We start from the raw sequence: 20,163 nt of genomic DNA, 5'->3' as shown, positions 1-20,163 counted from the left end.
TCGAGGGCAGGTGCAGAAGCAATCATTAGAGTGCTAACATTAGGGTTCCAGAGTAAAGGGTTCCTTCTTCGGAAGGTCTTCCAGAAGATCTCTTAGGAGCAGGATGTCTAGGCCTGACTTTATCACCAAGGCTGGGCTGCTCTGGGACAGTTAATGCTGGTGCCCAGAGGTGTTTCCTTACTCTGCGTGGCTGTGTATCTGTTTGGGAGTTTCTTTTTTTTTTTTTTAATTTTTTTTTCAACGTTTATTTATTTTTGGGACAGAGAGAGACAGAGCACGAACGGGCGAGGGGCAGAGAGAGAGGGAGACACAGAATCGGAAACAGGCTCCAGGCTCCGAGCCATCAGCCCAGAGCCCGACGCGGGGCTCGAACTCACGGACCGCGAGATCGTGACCTGGCTGAAGTCGGACGCTTAACCGACTGCGCCACCCAGGCGCCCCTGTTTGGGAGTTTCTATACACTGCAATGTTCCTCCTCAGGGATTGCCCTTATCTTAGTCCCTGTCACAGGGCTCCTCAACCCTTGGAACTGGGATCCGAGGACGAAGATGGGGACTTGTACCAACCTGAGACCCACGGACGTGGTGAGCCTCAGAATGATGCACGTAGGAAACCAGTGTGTTGGATGCCAGCAAAGTCACGAACGATTTGAACTGGTCACTTTGTACAAATAGGTGCTTAAGGACACTTCAAATATTCTCCCATGTACATACCTACCGCATAATCCTTTTAGTCTGATCCTATCATAACCAATAAAAGTACTGCTTCTTTAATATTTAAGAGCAGGTAACTATTTTTCCTATTTCAAAATAAAAAACCAAGAAGCTACGATGTAAAGAAAACCCTGCACGGACGAGTGTAGAAGAGGTCCTCCCCTCGGCCTCAGCAGGGAGGAAGGGGGCTGCAGGGCCCCAGCGGGGGCAGCCAGGGAAGGTGGGCTGCGGGCGGGGGTGGGGTGGGGGGGCGGGGCACAGTGAGTTCTTGGACGCCTGGGGAGGAGGTCTGAGCAGAGGCTGGGGTTTCAAATATCAGACCGGTGCTTGCATTTCATGACCCTTATAGACCCTTCCAACCCAGAGATTCTAAAATTGTAAACAACAACAAAATGGCCCTGACTGTAAAAGAAAAGTCCAATCTAACCCAAAGTCAACTCTTCTCCCCATCCAGGAAAACTCTCCTTGAGAAGTCGAATACTGTGCTTAAGCTTCCAACTTTGGAATCATAAGCTCGGTAGCCAAAAGCCTGTGTTTCGACTAAACATCCTCATTCCCACCTAGGAGGCCCACAGCCTGCATCTCCCCGGGTGTCACGGCGGATCCTGGGGGGTGTGGGCACTCGAACTCGAACTGTGTCTCTGGCCCGCAGCCTGCCCACTAACAGACGGCGATTGAGACCGCCGTAGACTGTCCAGCCGACGGCAGGTGCACGAGTGAGCCGGCGGAGATCAGCTGCTCTGCCCCCCGACCAGAAGACCCACCCAACCAACCTAGAGAATTGGGAGCCGAATAAATGGTGGCTGTTTAAGCCCTTATGTTTCTGGGTGGTTTGTTACACTGCATTAGGTAACTGACACACTAGGGGAGTGGAACAGAAAGAGAACAGAGAAAGCAAAGAAGAAAAAGAACACAGAATAATCTGAGAATCAGCCAGTAAATGTTAAAATACCAATTAAGGCCTCTCATGTGAGACAGTGCGGTCTTTCATGACAAGAGGACACAACAATTTGTTGAAAGCAACTGGGAAATCACTAAAGAATACAAGAAACTCCCTCCTGTTGATGGGTTTGGTTTTTACAAATTGCTTGCCACTATCCAATGCCCTCACTCTCCTTCCCTCTTAGAATAGGGTCCTGAGGTCAGGGATTTTGTTAGTTACGTGCCTAGAGCAGTATTGGGCAGACCCAGTAGGTGCTGGGTGAAGGGCTGGATGACGTAATGGAACCAAAGGACTTCTGGGATGTAGGTCAAGATCAGGCATCTGCTGCTAGGTCTAGTTCAGTCTAAATTTTTTTTTTAATATTTATTTTTGAGAGAGAGAGAGACAGAGCACGGGGGGGGAGGGACAGAGAGAGAGGGAGACACAGAATCTGAAGCAGGCTCTAGGCTCTGAGCCGTCAACACAGAGCCTGATGTGGGGCTCGAACTCACAGACTGCGAGATCATGACCTGAGCCAAGGTCGGACGCTCAACCGACGGAGCCACCCAGGCGCTCCAGGTCTAGTTCAATCTAGAACAGCTCTCTGAAGCTGAGTTCTCAGGATTAATTGGAAGCTGAAAGTAACCTTGGTCTCTGTGGAACACAGAGGATCCAGGGAATCAACATCAACTTGGAAACGACTGCCACTGCTAAGACAGTCACTTTTGGGGACTCGAGAATTAAAACAACCCCCAGAACAGCAGTGTCATTAATCTAGCTGTTTTTACCATACATCTTGGCACTCACCCTTTCCACCCTCCACTTCTTTTTTTGGCGGCGGGGGGGGGGGGGGGGGGGGGCGGGGAAGGGGGGAGGGAACTTTGCCACCAAGAAATAACAACAATCAAATGAAAAACTGCTCTGGATAGATCTTTCCCCAACTATTTACTACACAAATTATCCTTAACTCCTGAAAATATTTCAAGACACGAACCGCTTGACCCGGGTCTTTTCTTTTAGCGCCAATTCGAGAGAAAGTGACTCCTGGATTCCACGTGCATGGAATGTATTCCAATATGAAAACGTACTGGTGAGGGTGAGGGTGAGGGGAGAGGGCTGGGGGAGACCGAGGAGGCCTGTAGCTGCACTCAGGCACTAACCACACCGAAGCCACTGTGTTGAGTGTGTCCGGCCACCTGCTTGCCATGGTCTCTGTGACCCTTTCTAACCTCAGTCACACCTGAGCCCCTGGCACAGGCACCACCGAGACAGAACACCTGCTTCCACCACGTGCTCGGTGACTTTCGCTCAACACCTTTGTCAGTGTCTCTGCCGCACACAGATGTGAAACGCAGCTGCGTATTATGACTCCGAGGTCGAGGAGACTGACGATCAAAACAGAGTTGAAAAGAACCGGACAGACACGAGGCCATGAGCGCCTGCCTGCCTTCCAGCCAGACAGATCTGGGCCTCACACCAGCTCTGCCGCTAACGAGTAACCTTGAGCAGGTGACTACACCTAACCAAGCCTCAGTCTCTCCGTGTGTGAAACAGGGACAAGACAACGTGCCTCGCCGGGCTGCTGCGGGGACAGGGTGAGGCAATGCCCGGGGGGCTTCCTCAAGCATCACCAGGTCTGTGCACCCAGCCGACCAGTACAGAACTAGTCCATTCAATCACCCCTCCCCCGAGGCCTGCCTGTTGCCTACGAAACATGACCCATTTCCAGAAAAGGATCTAGAAAGCCGACTCCTCAGAAAAGATACCCACAAAAATTATTTTAAACTAAGCTTTACAAAGAAAGGATGGCACCTCTCATCCCTGATGCCGCGATACCCCAAGGAGGGCCTACCGAACACCCTTGCTCATCCAACCTTCCACATCCGATTCGCTGGAAGGACCTTGCTTTAGGTTTGGGTGTTCACCCTCCCTTTGCTTGGGTAAATGACCCCACCCTGCCCCGCCCCCAGGGGTGAAGCCAGTCATAATTCCTGTCCCTTTGCAGATGCCTGGAAGAGGCAACAGCATGTGACCCGTCCCCAAAGGGGACTCAGAAGTTCGCTGGGGGGCTTCTGGTAAAGGTTTTCCTCCATAATAAAAACTGCAGGGAAGGAGATTCGGCTCTTCCCTGCCCCCCTCCCCAGCTGTTGCCTCTTCTCATGTCCGGCCTGGAACCAGGGCAGCTGCGGGAAGGAGCCTGGGAATAAAGACAATATGCAGAGGATAACGATGGAAAGAACTGGTGTGGACGACACCGTTGGGCCACAGACCGGAAGAACCCAGACAGAAGTACAGTGCTTGGGACTCTTGTGAGTTAACAGACCTCTTCCTTTTTGTAAAAAGTTTTTTTTTACTTTTGAGAGACAGCAGCCTCCAGGCTCTGAGCGGTCAGCGCAAAGCTGGATATGGGGCTCGAACTCACGAACCGCGAGATCATGGCCTGAGCTGAAGTCGGACGCTTAACCGACTGAGCCGCCCAGGCGCCCCATAAGCCTCTTACTTAATTTGAAAGCCACTTTTATTCAAGCTTTCTGTTACTAAGTCTTCCAATTATAACAAAAACGGTGACCAAGGACAGACAAATAATACAGCAAACTTAATGTCCTGCCCGGGTGTTACATCTTTTGTAAATTTCCTTGTTAGTGCATTCTGGATGCTACTCGTCTTCTGATAAGATAACATGGAGGTATTTACTCATCCAAGTGGTCATTACTAATGCTATTAGTTAGGATGACGCCTGCAGGCAGGAAATGGAAGGTTTTGCTGATCAGGGAACATGTCACGGTAGAACCCTTGGAGGAAAGCACCAAGGGATCGTCCGCAAATATTCCCATCCACACCCCTACTTCACCGACCTGATTGCTAAGGTGGGCAGCAACTGCCTAAACCTGTTCTTATAAAGCACAGTGCACCAGGGGCCCTTATAATTAAATACAGAAAAATGAGGGGTGCCTGGGTGGTTCACTCAGTTAAGCGTCCAACTCTTGATCTCAGCTCAGGTCTTGATCGCAAGCTTGTGAGTTTGAGCCCCCACACTGGGCTCCACAATGGGCATGAAGCCTACTTAAAAAAAGAAAGGAAGAAGAAGAAGAAGAAGAAGAAGAAGAAGAAGAAGAAGAAGAAAAATGAGAAGATCAACTTGCCCTAACCCATTATTTCAGAGACAAGAACAGACGCTGAAGTTAAATAATTCTCCCCAAGTTAACACCATTGGCTAGACCCCAGAGTCAGTGCTAGTTTGTAACACATCACTAATTGTTTTTTAAACATTTTTTAAATGTTTATTTATTTTTGAGAGAGAGAGACAGAGCATGAGTGGGCGAGGGGCAGAGAGAGAGGGAGACACAGAATCCAAAGCAGGCTCCAGGCTCTGAGCTGTCAGCACAGAGCCCAATGCTGAGGGGCTCGAACCCATGAACTGTGAGATCGTGACCTGAGCTGAAGTTGGATGCTTAACTGACTGAGCCACTCGGGCACCTCACACATCATTAATTCTTAAAACACTACCCTGAAGTTTACCTAAATACAAAGATTTCCTCAAGGTTGTTGGTCAGGGTATTAAAAAACAATAATGACAACAATTATTCATTAGGCTATGTATAAAAAAATTCTCCACATAATGGAAAATCCTAAAAATGATCTCAACATCCCAGGAGACTCGAAGGTTCTCCAGGGTAGGGCCTGGGTGTTAATCACCCCTGCATCTCCCGTGTTCGGCCCACACTGCACATACAGTAAGCGCTCACCTGTGTGTGGAAGTGATCAAAACAGAACATACAAAGGGATGATTAGATTCTTTAATTTTTTTTTTTTAAGTTTTTATTTATTTTTGGGACAGAGAGAGACAGAGCACGAACGGGGGAGGGGCAGAGAGAGAGGGAGACACAGAATCGGAAGCAGGCTCCAGGCTCTGAGCCGTCAGCCCAGAGCCCGACGCGGGGCTCGAACTCACGGACCGCGAGATTGTGACCTGAGCTGAAGTCGGAGGCTTAACCGACGGCGCCCCTTGGGATGATTAGATTCTTAAAAGAATTATTGTTTGGTTGTGCCCAACTTATAAAACGTATTTAATCTCCTAAATTCCCTAATGAGGTCAAGTTTCCCGAACTGTGAAAACCATTGTGGCCTTAGTTTGAACAAACTGAAGACACAGCTACCATAAAGGATTCTGGAGAGAACCACCCCCGTTAAATACTCTGGGGCTCTGAAATGTTTGCATCCCTGAGACATAAGCTGAAGGTAGCGTGTGGTGGGGAATAAAAACACACACCAGGGTCACCTGCTAACGCTCTACGGGGCTTGCAGAGTAAGTGAAGCGAATGTTTTAACCTTAGGGTGACATTCCCTGTTGTAAGTTGACACGCCCACTAAACGCAAATCTAAGTGAAACAAATACTAGAAGATACATTTGCTAGGAAATCACACGGTCCACTTCCAAGCCTTGGGTTAACTGGCACAGGATTGGTAAATTCCAGAAACGTGCAAGGCAGAAGCTAGTTTTAACAAGCACCACTGGAAACTAAAAAGTTTGGTAGGCAAGATGAAAATAACCGAGGAAGACCCAGGGGACTCCAGGTCCATGCCACCTGAACAGAAGCCCTGCTTTACAACAGGACGGGGAGAGCGGGGGCCTTCAGGGGTCTGCACTGAGCCCGAGGAAATAAGCCAAGAATCGACTATGAGGAACACCCCAAAGCTAACCTGGTGTTATTTTGCAAATGCCGAAAAATGCCAATAGAGATCGACACGGTGCGTGAATTCTCACCAACCTCTAGAAAATGCCATCGAGTCAGGCCTGGGCAGAACCCTGGGGGGCTTACTCACAGGAAGTGAGGCAGTCTCTGACTCCAGAACAGCAGGCACGGCTGGGGGAGGTGTCTGCACTGAAAACGGGGTGGGCGAGAGTCTGCTTCCTGAACAGTGAGCCCTCATCTCTCCTTCCTCTGTTCAACTCCCAAGCCGGAGATCAGATTTCCTTCTGGAAAAATTGACTAACTCGAGAGAAAGGACCCTCTGCAACTGACACTTAGAGGCCCCGAACTGGAAAACAGCCAGCACTTTATACAAACAGCGAAGTCCCCCCCCCGCCCCCCGGGAAACTCTATCTCTGCACAAAGAGCTGATCAGATTTGAGTGCCTTATTTTTCAAATGATTTGATTTATTTTTGAGGGGGGGAGGGGCAGAGCGAGGGGGGAATGGAGATCTGAAGTGGGGTCTGAGCTGTCAGCACAGAGCCCGATGTGGGGCTTGAACTCAAGAACTGTGAGATCATGACCTGAGCTAAAGTCAGACACTCAACCGGCTGAGCCACCCAGGCGCCCCCAGATTTGAGTACCTTAATTAAATACGATGGATAGCCAAGGATCATTGGGCATTTGAGTAAAGCTTCTAATATGAAAGACAGAAATAATAAGAGAAAAAGGGAATTCAAAAGAAACAGCAAAATCAAGTGATGGGAGAAAACATTTACAAAATCACATAAAACAGAAGAAAAAATGATATGCTCAGAGAGGTAAGACTATGCATTCATGAAAACAAGTAGAGGACGTTATAATTAGAGAATAAGAAATAGCTCTTGAGGGGTGCCTAGGTGGCTCAGTTGATTAAGCGTCCGATTTCGGCTCAGGTCATGATCTCGCGGTTTGTGAGTTCGAGCCCCGCGTCGAGCTCTGTGCTGACAGCTCGGAGCCTGGAGCCTGCTTCCGATTCTGTGTCTCCCTCTCACTCTGCCCCTCCCCTGCTCATGCTCTGTCTCTCTCCGACTCAAAAATAAATAAAACATTAAAAAAAAAATTAAAAAAAAAAAGAAATAGCTCTGGAAAATAAAAAGCTGAAATTTAATATTCAATAAAAGTTGAAGATAATATTGCAGAAATTTGCTAGAAAGCGGAACAAAAACTGCAAAACAAAACATAAGAAAACTAAAGGACTGATCTAGGAGTTGGTCCAATTCCTGGTAGGAATTTCCAAAAAGAGAGAACCGAAAATGGAAGGAAGAACATCTCTAAAGAATAATGGAAGAAAATATCCTAAAACTGAGAGACACAGTTTTCAGATGGAAAGAGCCCCTGGAGCATCCAGCACAATGAATAAAAAAGACTCACAATTTTATAAAATTTCAGAACACAAGGGATAAAAAAGATTCTGAGGGGGGAAATAAAACCGCTACCAAAGAAGCAGGAATCAGAACGCAGCAACTTCGCACCGGAAGCTAGAAAAATCGACAATGTCTCAAAATACTGAAGGAAAACAATTTATAACCTGGAATCCTACCCAACTGCATTATCGAGCACGTCAGAGGGAGGGGAGTAAAAACAACTTTAGACATGCTAGAAACAAATGTGTTATCTCACAGTTTCGGAGGCCAGGAGGGCTAAACTCAAGTATCAGCAGGGCTGCGTTACTCTGGGGGCTGTGGGGGGAACCCACCTCCTTGTTCTTCCCGGCTTACGGAAGTTGCCTGCATTCCTTGGCTTGAGACTCCGTCCTCTATCTTCAAGGCCCAAGGTATTATAGCATCTTCAAATCTCTCCCTGACTCTGACCCTCCTGCCTCTCTCTCTTACAAGGACCCCTGTGATGACACTGGGCCCGCATGGATTATCCAGGAGAATCTCCCCATTTCAGATCCTTGATCAGAGCTGTGGGGTCCTTGTGAAAGGTGAGGCAATACCTTCCACAGGTCCTAGGAATTAGAATCTGGACATCTCTGGGGTCATTATTCTGCTTATCAAACAAAGCCTCAAAATTTTTATCTCCTGTGCATCTTTTCTCAACAAGTTATGGATGATATGTTCCACTGTGACATGAGAATAAACTAAAAAGGTGAAGACCTGAGGTCTAAATAAGAAATGAGTAAATGAAATTCCTTGGGAGAAGAGGCCCAGGATGACTGCTCTGCAACAGCCTAAGGCACAACAAAGCTAGAAGATTCTAACAGGTATGTCTCCAAAAAGAAAACGAAACCAACAGAATATGTGGCATGTTTGAAGGTGTTCCAATTAGAGAGTTCTGAGAAGGAATATAAACATGTACTTAGAAAACTATGCAAACAAAAAATGAGGCAAATATTGGCTCCGTGAAAAACAAAGAAGTATAAAAGGAAGCATATATATGTGGTACAACAGTGAAAAACAAACAGGTACATGTGGCACTGAAATATACCTAACTACAGTGAGATACACACTGGGGAGAGGCCGGTGTATATATATGTGTGTGTACAGAGTGTGTACTGGGAAGAAAGGCTGGGAGAAAAAGAAATGTATGTTCTCATTTTTCATAGTATGGAGTCAGTAGATAGTATCTAAAATTGAAGTACTGAAGTAGCAAAGTGATAAAGTTGTTCAGAAACATGAAGATAAATATCAGAAGAAATAGTGAAAAGAATAGAAAGCGTTTGCTATTATTCTTTGATTTTTTTTTCCTTACTCCCTTCTCTTTCCTTTCCTTTCCAGACTCCCATCAGATTGTTTGATATTGTTCATTTTCACTCGTCTGCCCGTCTCTTCATGCTTCATTTTGGATAATTTCTATTGCTGTGTCTTCAAGCTTACTGATCTTTTCTTCTATAGTGTCTAATCTGTGGTTTACACCATCCAATGTTTTGTTTTGTTTTATTTTGTTTTGTTTCCACTTTGGTCTTTTTTATATTTCCTCATTATGTCAAGGTTTCCTTTACATCATTCAGGTTATTTAGAAGATTCATCATACTTGTTTAAAAGTCCTGGTTCTATGAATTCCATTGTCTGTCATTTCTGGGTTTGTTTCTGTTGACTGGCTTTTCTCTTATTTATGTTTTTATTTTCTTGCTTCTCTGTACGTGTGGTAATTTTTGACTGGTGCCGGACTTGGTAAACTTTGCATTGTTGGGTGCTGAATTTTGTTGTATTCTTGTAAAGAGTGTTGGGTTTTGTTATGGCACGCAGCTAGAATACTTTCTTAGTTCGATTCTTTAAAGGCCTCCTTTTACGCTTTGTTATGGCAGATCCACAGCATCCTTATTCTGGTGCTACCTTAACCCCACTACTAACGCATGACCATTCTGAGGACCACGACCGATATTCTGTATATTGTGAGGTCTCTGCACTCTGGCTTTTAGGAACACAAACAATTCCTAGCCCTGTAGGATATCATATAACCTAGTGCTTTTCAAGTGGTTCTTTCTCTGGTTGTAGGGTCTTTTCTCCCATGCATGCAAAAAACTATACTCAGAAAAGGCTCAAGGGAGCCCCACCACTCCAGATGTCTGAAACTCTCTTCTGCTCTGTGTAGTTTCTTCTTCTCTGGTACTTTGCTGCAGCAAGCCTAGCTACGTTGGCCTCTCCAAACACTGACTTCTGCCTCCTCAATTCGGTGAGACAACTGAGCTCCATTTCTGTTTCTTCTCCTGGCACTGCAGTGTGGAAACTGCTTCAAGGCAGTAAACTCAGATGATCACAGGACTCCTCGTTTCCTTTCTCTTAGGGAAAACAGTACCATTCAACCTGTTTGCCAACGTCCCCAAACCATTCGTTTCCTAGTCTGCTTTCAGCGGGTGAGCAACTCCCACAGCACTTCAAAGGCAGAAGAAAAGTTTCCAAGGCTTTTTAGATCTTAGGCCCAACTCTCAAGCCTTTATTCACAACCCTATTCTCATTCACAATCCAAATTAGTGTATCTGAGGTACACTGTGTTATCCAAGAGAGACAGACAGACTAGGAGTAAGTCATGAGCCCTGATGCTGTTATGACGGAGAATGTACGGTCTAGAAACTGGAGCTCTAGCCCTAATTCTGTTGTTAGCTGGGTATGAGCTTTTAGTAATTAAATACCACAATGCCTCAGTTTCCTCACTATGTATTAACACCTTTACTTCCTTTTGAATCCATCCGACCTCTAAAACACCTCAGGGAAAAGCTGTAACTAACCAAATTCCTTAGGATGCTTTCGACCCCAGAAGAACAAAGTTGCTCTACAACAGAATTGTATATACTAAGCTGTGGAATGTTTGCCACGCCACAATTACAGTTACAATAGCACAGCCAAACCGTGATGCTAGATTCTGTGCTAAGTTCTAAATAAAAGTTCTTTCTCTTCTGTACTTTAAAAAAAAAAAAAAGTATGTTTTTTTTTTTTTTATTTAGAGGGAGAGAGAGCGCACAGGAGCAGGGGAGAGGCAGAGAGGGAGACCGAGAATCCCAAGCAGGCTCTGTGTTATCAGCATAGAGCCTGACGCAGGGCTCGAGCTCACAAACTGTGAGGCCATGACCTGAGCCGAAATCAAGAGTCAGACGCTTCAACGACTGAGCCCCCAGGCGCCCCTTCTGTACTCTCTATAAGAAGCAGAAATTGATGCCTTTCCTTGTTCATCCAGCCTACCAGTTATCCAGATAAATGTTGACTTTCAATTTCTTCTGAAGAATTCATACAAAATAATTTTTTTATTTTCAATACCAAGAATATCAACTCTTCCCTGCGAATTTCTGGTCCTATAGAGGACCTCAAGACAGAATCTAGGTCTTGGGATTTATTTCCTTAAGCAATGAAGGAATTACACCTGCCAAAGCCGTTTCCTAATTTCATTCGGGCCAGAGGAGCCACGTTATTGGTGAACAATCTGTTAGTGGTGCTTGTGATCCTCCCCAGCCAGCGTATTTCCCCTCGTCCTCTCTTGCTCTGTTTCCTGTCTTACTCCGCTTCTGTCTCACGGCTCAGTGTCCTCTCCTGCACCAGGCAAGTGGCAGAGAGCACAGGGCGGCGGGCAAAAGGGCAATCAGCCGTTACCTGGTGAGATCCAGAAGGCAGGCTCTTTACTAGACCCTCTGTGTCGCAGGGGGACTTCCGGGGAGCCTGCTTAACCGGTGAGACACTCTCTGATGTACTGCAGCTGATGAGTTGGCAATGTGGAGAACAGATGTAAAAAAAAAAAAAAATTAATTAAAATAAAGGGGGAAAAATCTAGAAATGCAAGTGATGACAAGATGAAGCCGCAGATAGAACAAAACACGACAGAACGATGAGTGTCAAAATGATCACAGATCTTGAGACTTTTTTTTAAAACCCTGACACTATCTCTTGTAAGTCAGTGAACCTCCTCTGGGCTAAATACAGAAACCAGTATGGTGCCACCTCTTTGCCTCACTGTGCAATAATCCTGTCTCCTGAAGGGCCTCTGGCTATAATGCCCATTTATCCTCTGGCTGCTTCGTGTGTTTCTCCTGCCGTCACTCCTCTGGGATAAAGGTTTACGGGAGTAAGCTAAGCCTTCGTAACAGCAATGCAAGGCGAGCCCCTGCTGAATGTATTTCCCGAATTACAGATCCACATCGAGGCTGCAGTCTTGGCTCATCTCATTCCTTTCATTCCCTAGTTCCCCATCTTCGGTGTCCCCCCCCCCCCCCCCCCCGCCCCGAACTACAACCAAACCGAAGAAAACCCAGGAAGTCGTGAGTGATAAGAAACTGTGGAATGCCACATCACACAGGCTGGACTTTTTCAAGGGCCTGGGAGGGGGGGGTCTTTAACAACAAGGATCATGTCGTAAATAAAGAAGGGAAGGCAAATGCCGGGAGGGAACTCTTTAGGGATTCTCTATCGATACTTGTCAGAGCTTCAATCCTTTCGGGTGTATTTTTAAAGAAAATCTTAGGAGTTTGGCAAGGTTCACGTTCAAGTGTTGTTACGAAGACCGAAGCCAGCTGTGTGTTTAAGCTGCGTCTTCTCTGAAACGGGAAGCTTTGCATCCCAAATGAAAATGGTCTGAGTATCTAACACAGAGAGGGTCTCAATCACAACACAATTCATGCATAAAAGACCACTAAAACACACACACACACACACACACACACACACACACACAAAGCCATTCTACATGAAGAACATATATATTCGGATAATCGTACAAGCCCTAGGAAACCTGACAACCCAGTTTCACTGGGCTGGTATGCTCGACAAGTTGCCAGTGCAAACGCAGGACGTATTTGCGGACAAACCATAATAACTGTTGGGTTAGCTCGGAGCAAGCTAGTTAGTCGTCAACAAGGGAGATGGGCTGAATACGTACACACGAATGTTAACAGCAACGGGCGATGTGATTAGTTACCATGTGTCTAGTGTAGGTGGAAGGAGACCCCAGCCCTGTTACAGTCCCAGTGTGTCGTCTATGTCAGCTTTTCTTAAGAAGTGGAAGATAAGCAGGATCTGATCCCGGCACACCAAGGTAGAAAAAGGGAGGGGGGGGGGAAAAAAACCGAAGTAAGAAGAAAAGCAGCATTCACGACGCCATGCAGGATTCGAAGGCACGCTCTTCTGCCCCTTTATTAACCCCAAAGCGAAGAACTACGGAGGCTGGTATGTCCCCATCCTGGATTAGTCTCCCGTTGAAAACCAACACTCCGGTTACATTTCCTCGTAAAGCACTCACCATGCAAGGGGGGGGGGGAGATACAGTCGGCAGAACAGAAGCATTCCGAGCAAACAGTATCTGAGTTTGAACACTCGAGCTTGTTTAAAACACGGCACTCCTAGAGCCCGGCGCAGAGGGGCCCGGGTTCCCGCCGTCCACGAGCAAGGGGGCCCAGGGCATGCAACCCTCTCAGATCGCCGTGCCTTCGGGCTGGGTAAGCCGCGCCCGTGCACGTGGGACCCGGCTCGCGCTACAACTGGAACCCAGCCTCCGCTCGGTCTTACCCCACGAGTTCTACATAGCTTACATGGGTCAGCTGTCCAGCTGGAGTCGGGGAGAGAGAAGGTCCTCAGTTAGGCACACACCCTCTGCTCCAAGGGAACAGCCATAAACAAAAAGAAAATCTATTCCCCTCTATGTTTGGGTGCCCAACTTTTACTGTATCCCAGGTTGGATGGGGCCAGCCATGCACTCCAGAATGATCAAAGCAATACAGCTGCTTACAAAAATACAGAAAGGAAAAGCCCTCCTCCTCACGTCCGTCAGCTGAAGCCGTTTACCGGCTTCACGGCACCAAACCGAAGAAAGGGACACTGATCCCTCTGAAGCAGGGATTAGTGTCCCAGCCCACGTCTGACAGCAGGCCACCGATTTCTGCATGCCCACGTCGGCACGCCCCTGATTCTGGTGTAAATGCGAACAGTAACTAATTCTTCACAATTCTTTTTCCGTAAAAAATACAGGCAGTTTTTGATTCCTTCCCCCACCCACCCGCCCGCCCTCCCCCCCCCCCCAAAGCAGTGCTTCTTACCCAGTGTAGTCTCGTTTAGAGTTTCTCCTTCTATAGAGGACAGCCAGGATCATGCTGATGAGCAGAGTGAGCCCTAGGACCACGGCAGTAACTATACCCACCACCACCCAAACTGGAAACACGGGTAAGATCTCTAGAGAGAAAGAACAAAATCGTTTTAAGGTGCTTTGCTACCAAGAGAAGACGTGGGATTTTATGAAATTAGTAAGCGAGCGCTTTAGCGGTGACCGCGTCCTCTTTTATCATCCGCGTTATGAACTTCTGGTGTCTAACTGAGGACGTACACATCCTAAAGAATGAGCTTCGGGGCCAAGCGTTTCTGCACACACAATCCCTCCCTTTCAATGCTCTGAGGTCAAAGAAAATCCAGGGTGTGAATTCACCTCAGTGTGCTCTCCAACAAAGCAGACTTTGTCTCAAAAGGAGACACCAGAACCTGCATTTCCTGCTTATTTTCAAAAAAAAGGAAGAAAAAAAAAAGGGGGGAGGGTTGGGGGGAGAAAGAACCGTACTGTTTTTGCAAACGTTAAAACTTTCTCCTGGAGAACGGAGAAGCAGTATTCATCTTCTCTCCCGGTGCCCACCCCACCCAAGCATAGCAGATTTGGTCTTAACTTCTGATAAACACTGAAAACTGGAAACTCCCGAAACCGGACCAGCAGGCTCCAGGTGGCCGAAGGAGGAGGCCGGTTGCTACAGCTGTGTGAGTGTGGCTCCCCGCACCCTGGCACGTGAGGAGGGACCACAGGTGCACAGAAACAGGGACATAACTAGCACAAAAACGCCCCTTCCAAATGCACCCGGAGATGGAACTCCTGTTCTCCAACTAAACCGGAGATAAAGGGGGCTGCACCATCACCGCCGAAACACTCAAGAAGTACCTTTCTCTACAACATAGAGCCTAATGTGTCCTGGCTGGACAACAATGTCAGGAGGGTTCTTGACATCACAAATATAGGTGCCGTTGTGTATAAACTGCATATTTTCTATGTTGATTGACGCATCTTTCTTGTCGAGGTCTCCAGCCCAGCTGATTCTGTCCTTAAACGGTGGGTAATTCCCAGGATACACCTGCCCTTGCGAGTAGTGGAAAAACTGCAATTAGAAAAAAAACAGAACACGTGAGATTTTCTAAAGGCAGACGCTCTAAACTCTGTAATAGGCATGCTGTGTGTGGAAGGTTCTTTTTTTTTAAAAAGACTTCATACAGAAAGAAATACAACTTCGTATCGCAAATAAGCTATGGAATCTAAGCCAGACCGTTTAGAAATCACAGGGTTCAATCCTATCTCAGTGGAAGAAATAAACTCACGTGTCATCTTAAATCTTCTCAATATACCCCTGATGTAGTGATTACTGCCCACCTTTTCATATAGAAGGAAAAGGAGACTCAAAGAAGCCACTTGCCCAAGGTTACAGTGATAACAGGTGATGAATCCAAAGTCAAAGTCAGGACCATCTGACCCTTCACAGCCAGTGATTGTCATCGTGACAGAGCCTGTGAATCCAAAAATTTCAGTCTGGATTCATGAAGTTTACTATTTAGTTATACAAAGACATGAAGAAAACAAAGCCTAAATATGACAGATCAGTTAGTCTGATGGGTTTCTCCCTCTTAGGTATCAGTTTCCTCTGGAAATGGCATGGGTGTGTGAGTGGAAGCCCAGACACCCCCAATGTTCTCGCTTCTCTTTGAAGAGTCAGACTCTAGCTCACTCTTTCCTCACACCTGCTTTTAGTCAAGGAACTCCTTTCTCAAAGAAAACGTTGACAAGGGCTGGTCAAGCCCAGCACCTTGGAAACTAGATTAAGGCCTGGCAAGTGGGGATCTATCCTGATACCTGGCTTCAATCCAAGCATCTCGGCAGGAGGCCTGATGCCTTTCTTCTTATTCACAGGTCGGGTGATAGTGGGGCCAGGCAAACAAATCAGTAGGAGTCAACCACGAGCTCCACGATAACTCAACCGGAACGTTTTCAGAACCCTCTGAACACAGCAAATCCTCCCTATGATCGCATCCATTCCTAAGATTTAAGGACCATCGATATTTTGGTAACTCCCCAGCCCCTCTCTCCATCCGTGATGTTCCCCTGAGCCCTAGAATCTCCTCACCCAAATGCCTACTACCTTTACAACCCAGCTGCCTACCTCCAAATTTATCACCTTGCTCTGTAACCTCCACCTTCCACCTGTGTGTCCCACCTCAACGGGTGGATTATTCCAGTCTCCCGAACTAGAATCCTGGAGTAATCCTTGATTCCTCTACCTTCCTTCCCATCCAGTTAATCTCCACCCAGTGAATCCTGTCAATTCTACCTCATACCTTTCTCTCTTCTCTCTACTGAAGTCCCACTGATAATACCTCATTTCATGCTCTCATCATCTTGGACTGTGGCCTCTTTACTGGCCTTGATCTCCTCTAGCCCACCCTCCACAATGCCTAAATGATCACTAGAAAATATTAATAGTAATAATTACATTATTATCATTTATCAAGCATATACCCCTATGCTTAATATAATCTAAATGCTCGTTAAGAACTATGAAGGCTCTCAGGAACTAAGATCTGGGTGGCTCAGTTGGCTGAGCATCTGACTTTGGCTCGGGTCATGATCTCATGGTTCAACGGTTTGAGCCCCGCGTCGGGCTCTGTGCTGACAGCTCAGAGCCTGGAGCCTGCTTTGGATTCTGTCTCCCTCTCTCTCTGCCCTTCTCCACTTGCACTCTGTCTCTCTGAAAAATAAATAAATGTTAAAAAAAAAAAAAAAAACAACTATGAAGGCTCTCAGATTTTACCCTCCTTGGAAGTCTGTTAGAGTTTTTACTAGCTTGGAGATGATCTCATAAGAGAATGGAAGCAGGGCTGAAGTGTGAAGCTGGAAGTGACCTGCAAGACATTCCAGACAAAGCGCTGAGCATTGTTAGCAGTGGGAAACTGGGCTTTCCAACGAGAGGAGGGACAAGGTACAAGAACTGTTGTAGGGCTATGAACCTCGTGGAATGTAAGGTTGGATTGAAAGATGAACAGAAGTGGAGGAACAACCAAGGGGGCTACTGCACTAGTCCTAGCACGGTTTTTATCATGTGATGGAGAGCAGAGAAGCAGGAAAGCTGATGAGCGCTAAATGTCAGAAATCAAAACAGAAGACCCAGCAAACACTCGTATTTCCTGGGATGGAAAAGAAGTGGGAGCAGATAGGGAAGGGCAGGACCAAAATAAACCCCCATAAGACTCAAGATTTTAAAATTTGGGTCATTAGACAAACACAGCTACCTGAAAAGAACTAGCAAAGAAGGTAAACAGAGGGGAGAAAAGATGAGTTCCAGCTTAGACATGGGGACTCTGATTCCACAGCCTAGAAAAGGCATCTGTGGTATGCCGGGCTTCCATTTTCCTGAAAATCTGTGAAAATCAAAAGCATCCTGCTCATCTTCTTATACACGTTCTGACACCTGTGAGTTAAAAGATCTTCCATCAATAGCTAAGCATTCTGGAACTACCTGTAACCAGGCTGGTGTGGAAGTACCAATGGATTAGCTAAACACACTCATCAAAAATACAGCATGTTCTTTATAGTAAGTCTTGAGGTATGTTCACCTGCCTTGACCCCCTCGGCAAGAATGTTTGTAGCATAAATGGAGCCACTACTTGAAAGAAAGTTATTACCATTGGACATCTTCCAGGGGATGTTTAATTTGCTGTAGACTAAACAATGCCCCCCATGTCTACTCTGACCAAAGACTTCAGCTGGGAAACCCTCGCAGGTTTAAACAATTCTTCAGACTTTCTTGAGTAAACCTACGTGTGCTTGCTTTTGCCTCTACAGGAAGCATGTTGTGCACTGAGGCCACGTTTGTGTGAAGCAGCAGTAAGTTTTCCCAGGGGTGTGTGTGTGTGTGTGTGTGTGTGTGTGTGTGTGTGTGTGTGTGATGCCTGCTCTCACTCATTCCTGTGCTACCACACACAGAATCACACCCAGCCGGACCCGGTGAGCACTCCTGGACTTGACCTCAGCCTTCCTTCCTTCTTGGTACAACACCCAGGGCTTCCTCCTTTTTTATATAAATCCTGGGGGACACAGGTCCACCCAAGAATTTGGAAATCGGGTATATATTCCAACCCAGTGCAACCGAGATTTTCTTTTGGAGACTTATTTCAACAGAAGATACATAGCTTTGATAACGTCACATATGAAACTGAAGCCACTGAGGCTAAACATAAAAACGGTTTTATTTCAGGGGCTATAGTCATCTCAATGCACACCCCCAAGTTTTCCCAGAGAAGACCCTCAGGAACTCAGGACCTAGAGACAATGGACAGGTAGTCCCTCTGTTCTTTAAGGAAAGGCATCAAGGGTAAATTCTTAACACAAGGCTTTCTGCAAAAAAAAAAAAAAAAAAAAAAAAAAGACACTTCAAAATGTCATAGCAGCAGCTATGAGGCAGATAATTCCCACTAGAGTTTCTAAGCTGTGCCTTCTCAACAGGGGTGACATCTCCCCTGGGGGGGGGCAAATACTGGCTCTAAGGGCAAGGGAGAAAGAGAAAAATACTTCGCTCTTTTTACACATAAAGCACAGATATGCAATGTATCTGTAGTATTAAAATTGCATGGGGCATCTGGGTGGCTCAGTCGGTTGAGGGTCCAACTCTTGATTTTGGCTCAGGTCATGATCTCATGGTCATGGAATCAAGCCCTGAGTCGGGCTCCGTGCTGAGCATGGAGCCCCCCCCCCCCCCCACTTTCTGTCTCTCTCTCTCTCTCTCTCTGTGCCTCTGCCTGTGCCCTGCTCTCTCTCTAGAAAAAAAAAAAGCCAAAAAACCTATAAATGAATGAATGAATGAATGAATGAATGAAGTTTCGTAGATGGGGGCAGAAATTGGGAAAAGTGTGTTTTAAATTTTTTTTTTTTTTCAACGTTTATTTATTTTTGGGACAGAGAGAGACAGAGCATGAACGGGGGAGGGGCAGAGAGAGAGGGAGACACAGGATCGGAAACAGGCTCCAGGCTCTGAGCCATCAGCCCAGAGCCCGACTCGGGGCTCGAACTCACGGACCGCGAGATCGTGACCTGGGTGACCTGGCTGAAGTCGGACGCTTAACCGACTGCGCCACCCAGGCGCCCCGGGAAAAGTGTGTTTTAAAAAGACTCCTTAGGAAGGTGATTTGAATAAAAAGACTGAGAAACAGTGCTTCAAGCAATCCCTAAAGCCTAGAGTTGGTTATCAACAAATGTTTCCATCTGAGAAAGAACACGTAAGGGAAAAAAACCGAGTAACCAGAGCGCAAGAAAACGGGGTGTGAATGATTCCAGCCTGGACGGTGTGACGACTCTCGGAGCAGGTCCCCAGGCCCTCCCCAGCTTGTAAGCGGGGAGAAGTCTCCTTCCTCGTGAAGGTGAGGGGGTGATGTGAGGGGCACAATTACATCCGGGTGAGGACCAACAAGGTGACTCGTCATCATGCAAGAGAAGAAGTGGTCGGGAAGAGAAATGACAGACTCTGTCCCAGCTGCGCACGGACAACCAGGACTGTGAAACACTGCGAAAGCACAGGCTGATACTTAAAGGACGGTCAACACGCAGACGGAACGGAAACACGGTGAGTTACGTCCGCTAGCCACCTCAGGAACTAGACCTAGCAGGAGCAGACTTGAACAATGTCCCCCTGGGCCCTCACAGCAGCCCCAGAAAGTGCGAGCATCCCCCCTCTTTGGGACAAGAACCAGGATGGTCGGTGTTGAAGAGCCCCACGGCTCAGCCAGCACTCGGCTAGTTACTAACTGGACCTCGCTTTCGTTCCGCCACTCACCTTAGTCTGAAGTCACCCACAAACCATTCCTTTTTTTTTTTTTTTTAAGAGAGAGACAGAGGGAGGGAGGGAGAGAGAGCACGTGCGCACCATGCGGGGCTCGATCTCACAACCGAGACATCATGACCGCAGATGAAATTAAGAGTGGGACGCTTAACCGACTGAGCCACCCAGGCGCCCCACCAATGTGCCATCCTTACTCCTACTGAGGACTGAGGGCAGCCTGGGTTGCACACGGTTCTGAAGACCCCACATCCCCACCGCACAGTGAGCTCCAGGGACGACTGCTGAGTCAGGCGGCTCTACGATAAATGCAAACAACCTCATAATTAAGTCAGAAAGGGGTGTGTGTGTGTGTGTGTGTGTGTGTGTGTGTGTGTGTGTGTGTGTGTAACAGGAAGACCTCAAAGAAATTCAATAAAAAATGGGGCAAATGAAAGCTGAAATGCGGAGGATAAACCACGATCAGAGTCAGCAAGGCCAGCCAGCGGGGGCTCCGTGGAAGAAATTCCATAAGGGGATTT

General features: G+C 47.0%; 1 protein-coding gene across 1 annotated transcript in view; it reads right to left on the bottom strand.

The window, feature by feature from the left end:
• The window catches only part of MPZL1 (myelin protein zero like 1), a 67,140-nt gene that overhangs the window by 2,602 nt on the left and 44,375 nt on the right, over window positions 1-20,163 (bottom strand). The window contains exons 3-5 of the mRNA XM_047840216.1: window positions 14,710-14,923; window positions 13,829-13,961; window positions 11,397-11,499 (exon numbers count right to left, since the gene is read on the bottom strand). Coding sequence (XP_047696172.1) covers window positions 11,397-11,499; window positions 13,829-13,961; window positions 14,710-14,923 — 450 coding nt within the window. The remainder of the gene's footprint in view (window positions 1-11,396; window positions 11,500-13,828; window positions 13,962-14,709; window positions 14,924-20,163) is intronic.

The sequence above is a fragment of the Prionailurus viverrinus genome, chromosome F1 (assembly GCF_022837055.1).
Source record: "Prionailurus viverrinus isolate Anna chromosome F1, UM_Priviv_1.0, whole genome shotgun sequence".
Taxonomy (NCBI): domain Eukaryota; kingdom Metazoa; phylum Chordata; class Mammalia; order Carnivora; family Felidae; genus Prionailurus; species Prionailurus viverrinus.
This window is presented reverse-complemented; position numbering and strand designations above follow the sequence as displayed.